The sequence below is a fragment of the Hyperolius riggenbachi genome, chromosome 5 (genome assembly GCF_040937935.1).
Source record: "Hyperolius riggenbachi isolate aHypRig1 chromosome 5, aHypRig1.pri, whole genome shotgun sequence".
Taxonomy (NCBI): domain Eukaryota; kingdom Metazoa; phylum Chordata; class Amphibia; order Anura; family Hyperoliidae; genus Hyperolius; species Hyperolius riggenbachi.
This window is the reverse complement of record NC_090650.1, coordinates 255,905,803-255,925,462: the sequence shown is the minus strand read 5'-3', so window position 1 is coordinate 255,925,462 and position 19,660 is coordinate 255,905,803. Positions and strand designations below refer to the sequence as shown.

Genomic DNA, 19,660 nt, shown 5'->3' with positions numbered 1-19,660 from the left:
GGTTGGAATGTAAAAAAAATAGGTATGAAGCCAAGGGGAGGGGGTGGAAGGTGAATACTCTTGCAAGGCAATGTGGTTTCTACCATAGATTTATGGTTTCACCTTGCAGTATTCATAAGAGGTTTCAATTCATTGATATGTTTGATGTTCATTTCAACCATTCATTATCTGTTCTCTCTGGATTAGCATCTAAGGCCTGTTGCACACCAAGAACGCTTCTGAGCGCTTTGAAAAACACTTGGCTAATGTCTTTGTATGGTATCGATCACACCAGAGTGATGCGAGGTCCTGCAGCATTTTGGAGGCGTTTTAGCCTCAATGTTAAGTATAGGAAAAGTGGAAAATCGATCTAAAAAAAAACAAACCTAGAACAGAGCGATTTTTCAAGTGTTTTTCTTAAAAAGCTGTTCACTTCCAGCTCAAACTGTACAAAAAAAATTAAAAATAGCAAAACGCACCAAAAATCGCTAGGCACATGCCTGAAATTGCTCTGAAAATCGCTTCAAAAAATGCTAGGCGTTTGCGATTATGCTAGTATTTTTTGGGTGTGCACTGGCCCTTAGTTTAGTAGGTTTTTTTTTTGTCCTGCTTTTATTTGCATTGCCTTTGTATTGCCTTCCGGCAATGGTACGTTTTCCTGAGATAAATAATGCGGAATGAAGCCTGTCATTAGCAACTAAGGTGTACATATGTAGAACATGCAGATTGTTGGGACAATCTTTAAAAGTATTCAATGACTTTTGTTATGTTTTGTGTGACTGCACTGTATTAGTGGTTTGAGCTGATATTGTATGTTCTATTTTGTTTTTATAAACAATGTAAAAAAATAAATAAATAAATCTGTACTCTAGAACAGTGTTTCTCAACATTTTATTGGTATGTACCCCTTTTAAAACCCTGTACTCACCAAGTACCCCCTAGCATAGAAAACATCACAAGTACCCCTTAACAAATATATTTTGTAAGATTTTAGATTGTAAGCCTCTGGCAGGGCCCTCCTCCCTAGTGTTTCCAGCTTGATTATGCAATCTTACTGTCAATCGCCCATCTTGTGGACTACAACAGTCTCTATTTTGACCTATGACACTGTACTGTTATCAAATCATTTGCATGATCTTGTTTTCGTTGTGAGATTTTTGTGTGTCCTACCTTGTATGTTAACCCAGCTATTGTGTAATATGTTGGCGCTTTATAAATACAATAAATAATAATAATAAATATTTAATTGTAGTACATGATAATTATTAAACAATTTCCAAGCATTTATTATTGCCTTTAATTAGCTAAAACACTAATTTGGCGTTTTTTAACTAAGATTTATCATTCTTTTAAAACTCTAAATTTGTTATTCTTGGTCAAGTATATCAAGCCTGAGTACCCCCTGGAACCATCAGAAGTACCCCCTGGGGTACGTGTACCACACGTTGAGAACCTAGGCTCTAGAAGAACGTGCAGCCATATATTCATGAATTAAAGCACAACAGATGTATACAGCAGGTCAAAAACCAAATTTTTGGGAATACCGATGGGATTTATTCCCTGACAATTAGGCTGCATACACACATGAGATAAAAGTCTTTGGAAAAGGCAAGATCAGAGACCAATTTTACCCCATTCCATGCAGTATGAGAGCCATACTCTACACAGTCTATTCTATGGAGCTGAACTCCCCATCAGATAAAAATCTTTGCAAGATGCTGCACACAAAGATGCTGTACACATTCAACAGATCAGTATCTGCAAAAGATCTGTTCCTGCAAAAGATCCGTTCCTGCAAAATGCATTCATAGTCTATAATATCTGCAGATCCTCATACACACCTTGTTTAACCTCTTGAGGACCATGGTGGTAAACCCCCCTAGTGACCAGCCTAATTTTACATTAATTGGCCACTGCAGCTTTAAGGCCAAGCTGCAGGGCCGTATACCTCTGCGCACAAGTGATCTCCCCCCCCTTTTCTCCCCACCAACAGAGCTCTCTGTTGGTGAGGTCTGATCGCCCCCCCTGTGTTTATTTTTTTTTATATAAATATTTGTTTGTTTGTTTTTTAAATATTTTTGGACATTTTCTTTTTTTTTTTTTTTCTAAACCCCCTCCCTCCCCCCAGCCGGCCAATCACGGCGATCGGCTGTCATAGGCTTCTGCCTATGAGAGCCGATCGCTCTCTTGTCCCCCATGGGGACAGCCGTGTCACACGGCAGTCCCCAGTGCAGCGCTGCTGCTGATCGCAGCGCTGCACATGTAAATACACGGCGGTTTCGCCGTGTAACAGTCTCCCGAGCGGCAATCGCCGCTCGGAGACTGAAGGCGGAGCTCGGCTCCGCCCACCAAGCGGGAGATGCGCGCGCGATCTCCCGTAAACTGCTGCCCCAGGACTTTACGCCAATTGGCGTTAGCTGGTCCTGGGGCTGCCGCCGCGGCCACGCCTACTGGCGTGACGCGGGCGGCAAGCGGTTAACTGACATTCATCTGCATATCTGACAATCATCTGCAGATCTGAAGATCCATCCTGGTGGATCTGAACTGCAGATGAATGTCTGTTAAACAAGGTGTGTATGAGGATCTGCAGATATCATAGAGTATGAATGAATTTTGCAAGAACAGATCTTTTGCAGGAACAGGTCTTTTGCAGATACTGATCTGTTGAATGTGTACAGCATCTTTGTGTGCAGCATCTTGCAAAGATTTTTATCTGATGGGGAATTCAGCTCAATAGAATAGACTGTGTAGAGTATGGCTCTCCTACTACATGGAATGGGGTAAAATTGGTCTGTGATCTTGCCTTTTCCAAAGACTTATATCAAGTGTGTATGTAGCTTGAATAGGCAGCACCAGGATTCCTCTATAGTGTCAATATAAAATGCCCCACTCACTAGCATTATAAGGGGCAGAGGTTGGGGACTGCTGCTCTGGCTGTACACCATTATCAGAAGAGTGTCTGTAATGGCAAAAGGAATAAACAGACATTTGAAACAAACACTACTGTTCTCTGCTACTTCCTTTGTTGGCGTTTGATGTCTATGAAAGACTTGGTTTGATCACCACTCAAAAAATGTCACGGAGATGAAATTAATGCTGTATAGATGCAAAATTATGAAAATATATGCAGCTTGAAAATGGACCTATTGAATCACGCTTTGGTTTCATTTGATGAACAAGCTGCATACATACGCATTAAACAAATGCATAATTCTGCATCAACTCAGAATTCTTTCCATTTCAATGATCAGCCCTAATCAGCCTATACATGCCAGGATATATCAGTATACATTAGTAATTGCCTCTTTTATGCTTGTCGTTTAATTTTTTTCAACTTATCAACACTTTTTTGAACATGGCAATCTGAAGAATACGGTCAGAAAAAAATAATGGTATTTGTATGGTGAGCACTGTGCTCACTCTATTACAATAAGCCTACTATGCCTGTCTAGGCCTTTGTTTCTCCTCAGCCACTCAAAGTCATGACTTGATCCTAGCTTGTAGTCCTGATAACGGATGAAGTATGTGCTCTCTCGGTTGAGATATATATATATATATATATATATATATATATATATATATATACTGTATACATACACTTTTTATAGCCATGTGGGTCAACCATAGATATCAGGAAAATGTGTTTCAAACTCACATGTATGTGGGTTAGGTCTATTGCTATGTACTGATGCTGAATTTTCCTCTGTAAAAAATCATTCATAGTGCACAAACCTAGCATGTGTAACACACTTACCTAGCGGTGCTCCACAAACATGTCTGCCTCCGATAGCCACAACCCCAGTGGTTCATACAAACGCCCTCACAGACAGGCGCGAGCAGCCACACACCCATCTTATTACTACTTATGGTGCCGCTTGCAGATGGAGGGGAAATTACTATGGATTATTAGTAAAAAAACCAATAGGCCACACTGGTATTTTGCCAACCAATAGGCTTATGGGACTTGAAGTCCCACCTGAATGATCCCTGGACAGTGCACCTTTCCCATGGTAGTATTTAGCTTACCTGTGTACTACTTTGCTGGGTGGGATGATTTTGGATTTCCTTTGTGTACGACCTTAGCCTGACTTTTAATTGGGGTCGGGTGAAATCACTTGTGTGCTGAGTTGTGTGGCCCTGCAGCGAGGCCTTAAAGCTGTAGTGGCCTAATTAGTAAAAAATGGCCTGGTCACTAGGGGGGCCCTTAAGTAGTTAAAGAGAAACTATAGTGTTTATATATAAATATATTTTTTTTTACAATATTCATTTATAAATGTTATTGTTTGGTTTGGCCATTGTGAAATCTTTCCTCATCCTGATTTATTGTAAAATGTATCACAGGTGGTAACATATTTACTGCTGTCAGGTGCATCACTGCAGAATGTTTGTTTACTATGTGTTCCAAAGCCAGAAGAAATAACACCTTGTCTCCCAGAGCAAAGGGCGGGGTTAGATACTAATATGAAGCAATATGTAAAGATATAGAAAGTGTTTTTGATGCCAGATTAACATAAAAGTGTGTATCCTGAATAATTTACTACATTCTACTTTATATGACTGCACTGCCTATAACTCTTTGAATAATAATAATTAAAAAAGCAGCGCACACAAACATGTTCTAAGTAGAATTGGTGCTCTATGTTCACATGTTTATCTCGTGCAAGATTGTAACAATACAATTTTCTAACAATAAAGTATACTCATGTAAATGTAAATTAGCAGGTTACTGATGCATGCCAAAAATAGACGATCCTATAGAAAAGACAGTAAGCCTTGTATACTTGCTATTTTATTCATGATTACTGCACAAACATGTAAGGTACTTCTAATAATCAAAACAATATATGCAGTTATTACCAGGAAGTGAGCTGTGCTTTCCCAGTATATACTTTCATCTTACCATAGAAGAGTCCATCGGCGAGCTGTGTGTCCATATGTCATTTCTCAGAATAAATCTGGCCTATTTGCTCACTGCATTAGTGTGTCTCCTTCATGTTTCTGGTAATCTTCTGTCATGCTTCCTACACACTTACTGTGAATCGTGCAGTCTGCACAATGCACAGCAGGATTACAGCCACCTACCATTCACAAATACACCATCATCATACATCTTCACAATTTCTTCATCAAATTAAAAAAAAAAAAAAAAAAATCAGTAAAATATGTAAACAACCTAAAACTGATTGTGTGAGACAATTTATCTTTCAGGTTAGGTTCACAGTGGGACATTGCGGAACTGCGTTATAAAGTCTTATAACGCGGCTTACCGCATTGCGATATAGTGTATGCGACGTTCGCGTTGCATTGTAACGTGGAGCATTATGGTAACACACTGCTACTGTTAAAATGCCCAAAAACGCATTAGAGCGCCTAAAAACGCATTTCAAAAATGCTTGAAAAACGCATGCGTTTTTAAAAGTGCAACAGTGGGGCTCAGGCCCTTGGGGCTGCTGCATCCCTGTGTCTACATACTGAGGGGCTACCTAGAATAGATACAGCAATGCTCTGATAATTAGCATCAGCTATAACACATCTCTCCACAGCTTTTCACACACATTAGCCACCCTCCTCTGCTTTATCAGGCAATGTATAGAAAGTGAAAGCAGAGTTGTATCAGTCTTACTGGAAGTTTAGTCACGCTGCAAAATATTCCATATACATTTCCTATTGCATTTTTGATAAAGAGTAAATGCCTGGCACCAGATGCTTGTGGAGGAGATGAAACAGCTGATCGAGTGCAATAAAAATATGTCCTCAGAGCATCATCAATGTAAATCAAGGAGGAAAGTGACGCACCGTACCGCAAAACGCACCTATATTGTCAGCTATTATGGGGCGTTTGTCAGAGGCCCAACATGCAACATGGTATTTTGGGCCATGATGTGAGGAGATCAGTAAGCGTTTAGTGGTGGACAGGAAAGTAGCATTGAAACTCCGCTGAAAGTAGTGTCGTAATAACAATAACATTTCTATAGCGCTTTTCTACCATAGAGAAGTAGGACAATGTGGGAAGAAATATACTCCATACTCTGCATCTGCAACACCACCTTTCCTTATGCATTGGATGCAACCTTAACCTTGGGAAAGACCCTACCACCGACCTGCTGACTAGTAATGTTATAGGGGCACTATGGCGAAAAATTGTAAAATATGTGCAAACATATACAAATAAGAAGTACATTTTTTCCAGAGTAAAATGAGCCATCAATTACTTTTCTCCTATGTTGCTGTCACTTACAGTAGGTAGTAGAAATCTGACAGAAGCGACAGGTTTTGGACTAGTCCATCTCTTCATAGGGGATTCTCAGCAAGGCTTTTATTCTTTAGAAAGATATTCCCTAAAAAGGATTTATACAATGATGCTGGCCAGCTTCCCTGCTCACTACACCGTTTTCTGGCAGTTGGACAGAGCAACTGCCATTCACTTAAGTGCTTTTGAAAATAAATAAATCCCTGAAAATCCCCTATGGAGAGATGGACTTGTCCAAAACCTGTCGCTTCTGTCAGATTTCTACTACCTACTGTAAGTGACAGCAACATAGGAGAAAAGTAATTTATGGCTCATTTTACTCTGGAAAAAAACGTACTTCTTATTTGTTTATGTACGCACATATCTTAACCACTTTCGGATTTCCCAGACGCATAACTACGCCCCTATTGACTTAATTAGCGGATCAGGGGCGTTTATAAACGCCCCTGCCGCTATTGTGCTGTGCGGGCGCGATCGCGCGCGTGCACGCGCGTGCTCCCGCGCGCCCCCGCTCCCGCGCGCTCCCGCGCGCGGGTGCGCGCCCCCGTGCGTGCACGTGCACGTGCACCAGCTTCATTTATTTCTGGGTGGGATTGATGAATGGGAGTAATTACTCCCATCACCAATCAGATGCCTGTAACCATGAATGAGCACTGCTATAAGCCAATAGCAGTGCTCATTCATTTGTGAGGTTTACAAACAATGTTGCCAGCACTTAAGAAGATACAGTTACCTTGTAATCACTCCTGAGAGGATTACAAGGTAACTGGATCTTCTTTTCTTGTAGTCTGACTGCCACCTAGAGGATTTTATAAATATACCAGGACTTATAAATAAATATACCAGGACTATATACCCCTGATCAACCCTGATTAACCCTGATCAACCCTGATCTAATCCTAGCCTCCCTTGCTTTTTTTTTATGGTTGGAAATATAGAAATAGTGTATCTTTTCATTTTTTTCTCTTTTTTCTTTTTAAAATGCATAGAGAATAACATTATTACTAAAATAAAATATCACCCTTGAAAAGCCTAATTTGTGGCGAAAAAAACAACCTATAGATCATTCACATGTGATGAGTAGCAATAAAGTTATCAGTGAATGAATGGGAGGAGCGCTGAAATGTAAAAGTTGTTTTGGTTTTAAGGGAAGAAAACCTGTGATCCTGAAGTGGTAAAATGTTACAATTTTTCGCCATACTGCCCCTTTAAGGAGCGACATGGGGCAGGGGGGGTTTACCAATTTGCTCTCCTCTATCAATAATCAATGAGATGATAATATGAGTTGATGCAAATTTTTTGCAGCTTGAAAATGAAACAATTAAATTGCGCAGTCTCTAAATCTCTGATTAGAACAGGGATGTCAAACCAGTCCTTCGTGGGCCTCACACATTTTTGACACAGCTCAAATTAATTGATGCGTCTGATACAGGAAAGGTGTGGTTCATCAGGTACAACACATTCCTTTATTTCGCAGTCCATCCTAAACACTGGCATGGATCTGGCCCTCCAGTCCTGGAGTTCGACACGTGTATTAGAACATCCTAAAGGACCAGCACAGTCATCTTAAAAGCAAGAACTTTTATTACATCATGTTACAAAATAAAAAATACTCATACACATTGTACAAATAAGGGGGTTACAATCCACACTATTAAAGCTCTTCAATGAGAAGTACTTACAAAGCAGGACACCAGGAGCAACACACAGGATTTAGAGCTCATCTTCTTTTTCAAGCTCCTTTTTGATCCACTGGCGCAACCCCCTGACTGTTTTCGGAATCTGATAAGTACATTATCAAGCTACATAAATTTGCATCAACAGAATCTCCTGAACCATTCCTACTCACCTCTACCTTAATTAAGCTTGTACTTCTAGATTGACAGCACTTTACCATGGACCAGATACCAGAGCCTGGCTCATTCTGCGGCCCTCCGTCTCTCAGTGCAGACAGCATTACATGAATAGAATTTAAAGACAGGTTGTGCACAGGCCTTAATTCAATGCATTTAACTATGTATGTGATATGTAGCTGTATTAAACAATGTTTTAATTTTTTCCTTGGAATTCAACTTTTACATCTCCAAGCATCATTAAGTTACTGAAAAGCTGATTTTACCTCACCCCACTCAGCACACAGTCTTGTATACCGTGATAATATATATATAACAGACACAGGAAGAAATAGTAAGTCTCTTGGTGCTCTGAAGGAAGGAAATAAGCTAAGTGGAGAAAAAAAATCTTTACCACACCAATCAATAGAGTTAGTTAGGCTAGAAAAAGATGAAAGGGGAATGGTTTTCACGAGTGACTTTATACTGATAGTAGGTTACATTTTTTGTTTTTTAAAGCAAAAAGAAAAAAGAGGGATATTAAATACGTTGATTTCGTGAGAGTGAAAATGAAGATAAGGTTATGGGGAAAACCACTGTTTAAAAAATGGAAACTGACCTGAACTTACTGAGAACATGTGAGTAATAGCTTTGTTGGCTCTCAGAAGTTCTGGCGTGGTTTTATGTTAAAGCTTAATTCCAAAGCAACTAAATCTACGCCAGATAAAACCTACTAGAGTCTAGTGTAACCTATCAGGGGTTTCAATTGATTAACCAGTTTAAGAACTTGTGGGGCAGTCACCAAAGAGCTTTCTGTCACAGAGATGTGTTCTGTACTGTAACAGCACATATATGTGACAAAGTGGCTTGTGAAAAAGTATTAAATAAAGAAAAGGAAGCAGTGGTCTTACTGTTGTACCCTTGCAGCACCTGTACCTCTGAAAAAGGCACCGGTTACTGTATTTATCGGAAATAAGACGCTCCAGACTACAAGACGCACCTAGGTTTAGAGGACAGAAATCTGGGGAACAAATTTGTAAACCTTGGTTTGTCTATAGTGCAGGGGCATCTTATGGACCTTTTTCCCCTAAGCTGTCCCTTACACTACATAAGCTGTTTGGGCAACTGTTGTGGCATTGATCTCTGCCATTTTGATCATTAGAAATGATTGAATCTGTTGGATATCAATGGTGCAAATCGATTAATGTATGGGCACCTCTAGTGACAAGACTGTATACTATGTAAAGCACTGTGGAGGACTGTTAACACTATACTGTGTGGAGGACTGCGTGCACTGTTAGCACTATATAAATACGAAATAATATCACTACCTGCTTTCATTATGTCACTACCATCCTATCACTACCACTTGTCACTGGCGCTATCTGCTCTCTCGACTATCTGCCTATCAATACCTGCTTTTGTTCTGACACTGCCTGCCACAGTATATTACTTACTGTCTGCTAATACCTGCCCTTACCACTTGCTGCCAATACTATCTTATTACTGCATACTCTATAAAAAGCAAGCAGCAGCCTTGTGGTACTTATAGGACTGGGAAGCCCCGCTGACAGCTGTCTCTTTTTCCCGCAGAGATGAGAAGAACAGCGTTCTGCAGTAATCTATGCTGCCAGCATTATGGCGCTGAGTGTGTTCCATGATCTCTTGGTTACTTCCATCACCATGCAGACATGCATGAAAGCTGAATGGCCGGGCCCGGCAGAGTGTGGAAGGCCAGTGGCCATTTTCTTCCACTAAACGCAAACCACTACTGCTAGTCACATTAAGATCGTGATTCTTTTTAGCTTGTGCCGATGGTCCTGCAGGTGGGACCATGGAATCATCATTGGGGCCCAATAACTGCACTCAATTAGTAGCAGTGGCTAATCAGATGTCAGTGGGCACGGTTTGTTTGTGGTTTATTGAACAATGCCCACTGGCATCTGATAGGTTAATGCTACTGACCAGAGCAGTAATCAGATCACAGTTAAACAGAGCAGCCGGTGGCCGTGATTGGGAGCTCTGGTGGCAGCAAACGGCTGCTGCAGGCAGTTGTGGGGGACACCGGCGCCTGTCCAAACTGCAGTATTCAGAATTGGGGGAGAACAAGTGCACCTTACATTCTGAAGAATACGGTAATTTGGGCACCAGGTAAAGCCATTAGTAGAATATCAGCAATACTGTTGATATTTCTACTAAGATTTTTACCTGCACCAACACTACTCCTCCCCCTAGCTACTTTCTAATCTAGCCCCTACTGTAAACCCTACACCTAACACTACCTGTCCCTTCTTAATTCGAGCTTTAACTATTGCCATACCAAGGAAATGAACAGCGCTACTCAAAAACAGATAAGTGCCTACCTGCAAGAGAGTGCAAGCCCCACTTGTGGGATAAAATACACACCTAGCATACACATGACCTGTCTACCACTGAAGGATGTTGGTTTCCTGTAACAGCTTGCATGCAACTTGTTAAGTACTCGTCCCTCCCACTGCGGAGAAGTCATCCTTGATGGGAGGGGACCTAACACACTAAATCCTAACCTATGCATATGCATAGCCTGAGTGCGCTACCAAGTAAAATCGAAAATTGAAAATTGCGCAAAAGGTGGATCAGCGCATCACCAGGCCGCCTCCGAATGGCCTCCAGAGGTGCGCTGAGCCCCCCCCCCCCCTCGAAACTGCAAATGCACCTTGAACCAAAACAGAAGGTCTGCATATAACAGTATATGCAGAGCTTCTGTTTGGGTTCAAGGTGCGTTTGCAGTTTCTGGGGGGGCTCAGCGCACCTCTGATTGGAGGCCATTCGGAGGCGGCCTGGTGATGCGCTGATCCACCTTTTGCGCAATTTAACTATTGCCAGCATACAAATTATACACTGGGTGCCACTATAGCATTGCGATCTACGCCGGCACCCAATTCACCAGGCGCCCCCAAACCACCAGCTTGGCTAGTAACACATCTGCAGTCCCCTCCTCTGAGTCCCTTGAATTGTCCTCTGTCCCAGTAATTCCCACCTGTGAGAATAATTTTATACTCACTACAGGAATCTGTCTATTTCTGACACAGAGACAGTATTAATCCACCACTACAGGTTGTTTTCCCTTAAAAACCAGAGCAATTTCAGCTCTATATATTATTTATTTTCGGGACAAATTAGGCTTTTGTGGTAATTTTTTTTTTATTTTAGTTATTTCTTTATTTTCTCCTTTCAAGGGGAAATCAAGGAAGAAATACCCTATTTCTCCATATCTATCAATCACAGTTGTAAAATAAACAGTACTATCATAGATAAAGCCAACACATTTTATTTGCCCATTTATTCTAGTTATTACAACATTTATATTATGTTCCTGGTACAATGTATGCTGACAATTAGTTGGAAATGAAGGTGCCAGAGAATCTAGCCCTGCACTATTCCTTTTAGTATGGGCATGTCATTCCAGCGCTGGGCAATTTGGCGCAGGGAGCCGCTAAACTCCTCAGTGGTGTCAAATACTATTGCGGGAGATGTAATTCGGGGATGGCTATTGCAAGAGCCTTAAACTACCGCTATGTGCAGGATAGCATTGCTGCCATGACAGCGCCCAGCTTCGGTGCTCGTTGCCTGCCAAAATGAGCTGTTTCACCTTTTAGTGAAGGAAGACAAAAGGCTGGGCAGAAACGCACACAAGACAATATAAAGAGACCAGCGAATAAAACCTAAAAACAACCCCCCGCCCCAAACCAAGAGATTGTTGGTTAGACATATGAAGAGACTTGTTGGAGAGACCCTCAACCATCATCAAGACCCATTTCATAGAGGGCTCTCCACATCAACACGCTTAATTTTTTGAGGTTTTTGGAGTATAAAACCAAGATGCCTTTTTGGAGAAAGGGGGATTATTAAGCTGGCTGCACAGACAGTAACACATGTTTGAAATGTCATCCATGAGAATCCTGCTGTCAACACCAGTTGCAGAAATATTGAGACAAACATCCATAGCCTACTAACAGCTATATAAACTTGAGGATTATCGTTGCAATAAATGACCTTCAAAAATGCTGTTTTTTATTGTGCATATTTAAAAAAAAAAACTGCTGCATCTGCTGGATATTGTCAAGATAATGAGACTCTACATAAGAAAGAACCATTTATTGTGTGTCCTTAAAGTTGGAAGATTGACATGGTTTGATAGTGGCATTTAGCAGAAGATGAGTATATGAAAATGATATACCATATGAACATTGAAATATCCAAATGCCAAAGTTAGTAGTTCTGAAGCTATTAATAAGGTGCTGAGCTTTTCCTTGCAGAAACCTTCATCTTCCAGTGAGTGTGGTTCATACATTCTGGGTCATCTGTAAAAAGGAACTAATTTCTGCACACCTATTAAAGGACCATGAAAACAAATGTACAATTTAAAATAAATGTAATGGCATAAATCTTTTCCAGAGCACCATAAATTACCGGTACTTTTTTTGCCAAGTCGCTGTTACATACCGCAAGTAGTAAAATCTGGACTGGTCCATCTCCTCATGGTGGATTCTTAGTCTTTCCTTTACTCTTTGCAAAAACACACTGTGCAGGGATGTCAAACCGGTCCTACAAGGGCCGAGGTCCTCACACATTTTTGACACAGCTCAAATGAATTGATGGGTCAGAATCAGGAAAGGTGTGGTCCATCAGGTAGAACACATTCATCTCTTTCTCAGTCCATCCTAAACACTGGCATGGATCTGGCCCTCCAGGCCTGGAGTTCGACACATGTGCTGTAAAGGATCTATAAAAGCATACCAGCCAACAACCTCCATAGTTGTTTTCACACTATTTTGGCAGCTGGACTGAGCAACTGCACTCAGTAAGTTGGTTTTGAAAATAAAGAGAACCCTGAGAATCCCACAAGAAGAGACAGACTAGTCCAAAACCTGTCAGATTTTTACTATCACTGCAAGTGACAGTCACATAGGGAAAATGTAATTTAAACGATATTTTACTCTGGGACAAACATACAAGTATGCATTTTAAATTTTACTTTTTTTTATGATGGTGATCCTAGAGATGGTAGATTAGATGCAAACAATAGACATGAAGATTGCATGCGGCTTAAAATTGGACCAATTTGAGTGGACAGGAAGTTATTTTTATTGATCCAATTACAAGCTGCATACAAGTTACATTAAATTTGAATGCAAGTAGAAATTATATGCATCTCATTGACCATCTCTGCGGTGTAAGCAGCCCATCTCTCAACAGCGACCTCTAGTGGAAGGCTGGAGTAAATGACTAGCCTGGTGACTATTCACCTGCATTTCTGTGAAACAGATACAGAGCAACAGTTTTGTAGCTGTCGCATTGCTGACAGAGAATATGATATTAGTTTAAGGACAGGTATATTGTAAGCAAAACAAGGAAATATTTTAGTGCTACTTTTATAATTTAACCAAAAGCAATACAATACTGTATATTTTACTGAAAGTCTCCAGCATAGTGAGGAATTAAGTCTTCATGCTGACATTGGCAGAAGGCTGGAAGCACATTAGCTGTAGGTGCATGCTACACTTGAATTCATTTAGCAGCTCTTCCAGCAACCTGTGAAAAAAAGACAACTATTTAAAATAAAGTATGAGCTAAAACATCTATAAGATTATCATGCAAGACAATATGCACTAGAAGTATAAAACACAGAGGTGACATTATTACAGGGCACAGGGCAAAGCACTGACAAGTGATGAACTTTTTGGGTCTCAAACAACAACTTTCCCCAATTTCTGATATCTAGGATTTTCTTCATCTCTCATGCATTGTTTAATCCTACAAAGTACTAGCAGCAGTTTGTACTGATCTTCCTACATAGAATGTGACTTGGGCTATAATATAGGGTTCCCAGATTGGCCTCGAAGGGGAGCACTGTATCTGTGTCTTCCATTATCACTCAGTCTACATCAGGGGTGCCCACACTTTTTCAGCTCGCGAGCTACTTTAAAATTTGCAGAGGCCAGGAGATCTACCAACGTCCCAAATGCTAAGCACGCCCCCCCCCCCCCCCGACGTAGGTTAGCCAGGTGTATGTGCCTGCAGCATAGGTTACGTGCCCTCAGTGTAGGTTAGCCAGGTATATGGGCCCTCAGTGTAGGTTAGCCAGGTATATGGGCCCTCAGTGTAGGTTAGCCAGGTATATGGGCCCTCAGTGTAGGTTAGCCAGGTATATGGGCCCTCAGTGTAGGTTAGCCAGGTATATGGGCCCTCAGTGTAGGTTAGCCAGGTATATGGGCCCTCAGTGTAGGTTAGCCAGGTATATGGGCCCTCAGTGTAGGTTAGCCAGGTATATGGGCCCTCAGTGTAGGTTAGCCAGGTATATGGGCCCTCAGTGTAGGTTAGCCAGGTATATGGGCCCTCAGTGTAGGTTAGCCAGGTATATGGGCCCTCAGTGTAGGTTAGCCAGGTATATGGGCCCTCAGTGTAGGTTAGCCAGGTATATGGGCCCTCAGTGTAGGTTAACCAGGCATATGAGCCCTCAGTGTAGGTTAGCCAGGCGTATGGGCCCTCAGTGTAGGTTAGCCAGGCATATGGGCCCCCAGTGTAGGTTAGCCAGGCATATGGGCCCCCAGTGTAGGTTAGCCAGGCATATGGACCCCCAGTGTAGGTTAACCAGGCATATGGGCCCCCAGTGTAGGTTAGCCAGGCATATGGGCCCCCAGTGTAGGTTAACCAGGCATATGGGCCCCCAGTGTAGGTTAGCCAGGCATATGGGCCCCCAGTGTAGGTTAACCAGGCATATGGGCCCCCAGTGTAGGTTAGCCAGGCATATGGGCCCTCAGTGTAGGCATATGGGCCCCCAGTGTAGGTTAGCCAGGCATATGGGCCCCCAGTGTAGGTTAGCCAGGCATATGGGCCCCCAGTGTAGGTTAGCCAGGCATATGGGCCCCCAGTGTAGGTTAGCCAGGCATATGGGCCCCCAGTGTAGGTTAGCCAGGCATATGGGCCCCCCAGTGTAGGTTAGCCAGGCATATGGGCCCCCAGTGTAGTTTAGCCAGGCATATGGGCCCCCAGCGTAGGTTAGCCAGGCATATGGGCCCCCAGCGTAGGTTAGCCAGGCATATGGGCCCCCAGTGTAGGTTAGCCAGGCATATGGGCCCCCAGTGTAGGTTAGCCAGGCATATGGGCCCCCATTGTAGGTTAGCCAGGCATATGGGCCCTCCGTGTAGGCATATGGGCCCCCAGTGTAGGTTAGCCAGGCATATGGGCCCCCAGTGTAGGTTAGCCAGGCATATGGGCCCCCAGTGTAGGTTAGCCTGGCATATGGGCCCCCAGTGTAGGTTAGCCTGGCATATGGGCCCCCAGTGTAGGTTAGCCTGGCATATGGGCCCCCAGTGTAGGTTAGCCTGGCATATGGGCCCCCAGTGTAGGTTAGCCTGGCATATGGGCCCCCAGTGTAGGTTAGCCTGGCATATGGGCCCCCAGTGTAGGTTAGCCAGGCATATGGGCCCCCAGTGTAGGTTAGCCAGGTATAGGGGCCCCCAGTGTAGGTTAGCCTGGCATATGGGCCCCCAGTGTAGGTTAGCCTGGCATATGGGCCCCCAGTGTAGGTTAGCCAGGTATAGGGGCCCCCAGTGTAGCTTAGCCAGGTATAGGGGCACCCAGTGTAGCTTAGCCAGGTATAGGGGCCCTCAGTGTAGCTTAGCCAGGTGTATGTACCTGCAGCGTAGGTTAGCCAGGGTCCTCTGGACTCCTGGAACCTCCGGCAGGCAGGCCGCTGGCCAATAAGAATGTCGGGGAGAAGACGGCAAGACGCGGCGAGGAGAGAGGGAGGAGAGAGGCGGCGCAGCCGCTACGTCATGGCTGGGGGCGGCGCCGGGCATGTTACAAGCACGCACGTTGCAGGCTGCCCGGCGCCTCCCCCAGCCATGACGTAGCGGCCGCGCCACCTCTCTCCTCCCTCTCTGCTCGCCGCGTCTTCTCCCCTGCATTCTTATTGGCTGGCAGCTAAACATGCTGCTGGCCCAAAATTTAATAAGACGCGGCCGCGATCTACCGAGAAGGCGGTCGCGATCTACCGGTAGATCGCGATCGACCTATTGGGCAGCCCTGGTCTACATCCACTCCCGCACTTTACAGGCCTTTCCCTGCGACCGGAAATGGTAGACAGGTAGAATGGGGTTTGCCTAAACGACAATTGAAGTGAGAAGGATAAGGAGGCTGCCATATTTGAGTACATATTAGCTGGGTGCCGCTCAGTTTGGCGTGGGGAGAGCCGAATAACATCTCTCCCTGCTGCCGCTAAACTCTAAAGCGGCATTAAATACTATTTCCCCCTCTGAGTTGTTGCAACTCGGAGGGAGATGTAATTTGGGGTGTGGCAGCCACATAACATTGCTGCTATTATGGCACACAGCTTCAGCGCATGGCGCAGCAAAATAACCTGCTTTGTGCCATATTTATTTTCTTGTAAAAAATGGAGTGTGTCTGGCTGCCTTCTGATCCTCTAATACCTTTAGCTATAGACCCTGAATAAGCATGCAGGTGAGATGTTTGAATCACGTATGACTGGATTTGCAGCATGTTTGTTTCAGGTGTGTGATTCAGACACTACTGATGCATGAAAGAACAGCAGGATTCCAGGCAACTAGTGTAGTTTAAAAGGAAATAAATATGGCAGCTTCCGTATGCCTATCACTTCATTTGTCTTTTAAAAAGGATGATCATGTTCTCCATACAGAACCTAAGTTTATGGGATGAAGGTGTGTCTAGACGCAACTGGTCAATACTGTATGGCTACTATTGTCAATGTATTCCAACAAATGTTCCTCTCTTATGCATGGTACACACCATGCAATTTCCCATCAGATAGATGGGTCAATAGATGATTTCCGACAAATCCGATCGTTTCTCTAAACTTTTATGCAAATCAATCAGAAAAACAACTGGAAATCAAATCAGACCTGTTGGAAAGTATTTGACCCATCTATAGGAAGAGAAATTGCACGGTGTGTACCAGGCTTTAACCAATTTACTGCACCTGACAAACCGCTGAAGGAGACAGCAGTGACAATGCAATGTAAACAAACTAGGACTAAATAGGAGCTACAGATTACAACTGGATATGTAATCATCTGTTGGAAATAGTGTTCAGTTAAAACATGTCCAATTAACAATATGGAGTCTAGTCTTGTTTCCATGCAGATTGCACACCATGTGTGGTGCAATAAAACTGACAGCATTGCATACAGTATGTATACATTCAAGTATGAAAGATTTGTACAATTACCATTGTGTGATGTGTGCTCCTGCCCTTTTAGGCCTAGGACAAAATCGCAAAGTGCTATTGCATTTGCTAGCACTTTTAATTAACTTTTTTTAAGCAATTTCATAAGCGTTTTACGGGGATTTTTGTAGTGATTTTAGCTTTTTGCCAGCGATTGTGATAGCGACTTGCGATTAGCTATTTTTATTCTGATTTGGTCCTTTCAAATTATTATTATTATTTTTTTTAAAGTAATTGAAAATCACGCACAAATCGCTATGTGTAGCGATTTCATAGCGATTAGCCAGTGCTTATATACTTAACATTGAAGCGCAAACGCTGCTAAAATGCTGCAAATCGCAATCGCTACTGTGGAATTTGTTACATTTATTTATATTGGCAGAGCATTTAGGGAAGTGCTCCCTAAACGCTCAAAAAAGGGCTCTAGTGGGTTCCAGCCTTCAGACTACTGCATCATGGTACTCTCTCTCTCGCTGCAGCTTGTTGCAAGGGCAATGCAAGTCTATGGGGACTAACACACTATGGGGGTGCGATGGAAGTAGCAAAATTGACGCAAGGCTGCAGTGCGTTGCTGCAAATTCAGCCTCCAGGTCCGCCAAGCTGGCTGCCCTCTTCTACCATACAATGTGTAGAAAGAACAGTGGAGACGTGGGATGTGATACAGCTTGCCTCATACTGTTGCAAAGTAGTAATAAGGACAGCGAGAGAAAGGGGTGTGTGAAAGTGAAGGCATTATGAAAACACAAACAGCTTAAAGAGGAACTTTAAATTAGGCACGATGCTGTCGATTGTGGAAATGACAAATTTATTCACATACTCCTAAGCTAAGCTTATATTGGACCCCCGGCTGTGTTGTACTCCTGCTGTTTTTTGCCTGAAGAAGCAGGGTTGTTTCCTGCGAAACGCGTTGCAAATTGTATCTAGGAGTATGTGAATAAATTTGTCATTACTACAATCGCCAGCATCGTGTCTGTTTTGAGTGTGCTGGTACACCAATGCCTCCCGAACTTAACAATTTTAGCAAATTTTATCCTTTTGGCGCCTCTGTACACTTTTACAGTTCAAGAAGTCCACCCTTGGTGGAGGGGTGATTCAACCTTTTTCTCCTATCCACAGAGAGTGACATCTTAGTCCTGAGTGGGGACAGGCCTAAACTCCTCACCTGCTTCTACAGTAGTTGCCTTAGCGGTAACCCTGGTTTGTAAGTATAAATACTTATGTTTCATTTCTTCTCCTCTTTTCCAATACATACTGCACTATATCGGGCTTTCGGTTTTCTGTTAATCAGGATAGAACTTCATCCCAACCAGTAGCAGATACTCCCATTCCCAAGATAAATCTTTTCTCAAAAAGATCATATTTCTGTGTGGCTGATATTGTGGTGAAACCCCTCCCACAGTGTGATGTTAGGGCCATGGCCCAGCTGCCAACTGTTTTTTTTTCATGTCTGCCAGTAGTAGAGGATTACCCACAAGCTCACAGTGGATGAAACAACATGAACGAATTACACAGTGTATATGAATCATTTATTGATCTATCTTAATTTATAACCTCTCACTTTCCAATGTATTGGTATCCCCTACTACTATCTTTCTGTAAAGTTTCTCTTTAAGCATAGAATTTAAAAACTTACTGCAGGAACTGCAAGATCACAATAGCTCCAAGGAATGCTACCTTGGTTTCTAGTCAGGGGAAGTGAAGCTAATGTAAGCCAGTAAATCATATGGGGAAGTCACTAATGAAAGATCTGGAAGTGTGTAGAATTACCACTGTGTGATGTGTGCTCTAGTTGTTTTACATGAATATCTACCTGTAGAGTAGGTACATATCATAACTGAATTTCTGCATTAGAAAACACCATAAGCTAACAAGATATTTATAGAGGTATAGATGTCCTTGTCAGCTGGTGGACGTTACTCACTTTTTGTCACTGCCGCTAGGAAGTTGTGGAAGAGCTTCCAAAGCTTGTTTGAAACTAGATCTGTATAACAGGCAGAAAACATGCGGGTTATACATTTCAAAATACAGCCTCGATTAACAACACTGCTGTTCTGGCAAGTTACATTTGGTTGCTAGTGATGTCAGGTAAAGATGACCAGCCAGGAAACCAGTCATCTGACCATTACAAATGCCCCTTGTCAAAATGTCTCTGAGCCTTCTCACATTCTTCAACAATTTACAGTTTACTTGCTGCTTTATATACCCAGCCCCTTGGCAGGTGCCACTGAAAGTGTCATCTATGTTATTATCTTAACTGGTCAGTGGATTAAATGTCCAGTGTATGTCAGTCACAGAGATGGTCAATGTCATGCAAATAATTCCATTTCACTTGCTAATTTAGGAAAAACAATT

At 42.7% G+C, this 19,660-nt stretch overlaps 1 protein-coding gene across 1 annotated transcript in view; it reads right to left on the bottom strand.

Annotated features, from left to right (window-relative positions):
• Window positions 1-12,183: 12,183 nt before the first annotated feature.
• The window catches only part of EXOC2 (exocyst complex component 2), a 290,595-nt gene continuing 283,118 nt past the window's right edge, over window positions 12,184-19,660 (bottom strand). The window contains exons 26-27 of the mRNA XM_068236811.1: window positions 19,230-19,289; window positions 12,184-13,635 (exon numbers count right to left, since the gene is read on the bottom strand). Of these exons, the coding sequence (XP_068092912.1) occupies window positions 13,542-13,635; window positions 19,230-19,289 (154 nt within the window). The 3' untranslated portion in view covers window positions 12,184-13,541. The remainder of the gene's footprint in view (window positions 13,636-19,229; window positions 19,290-19,660) is intronic.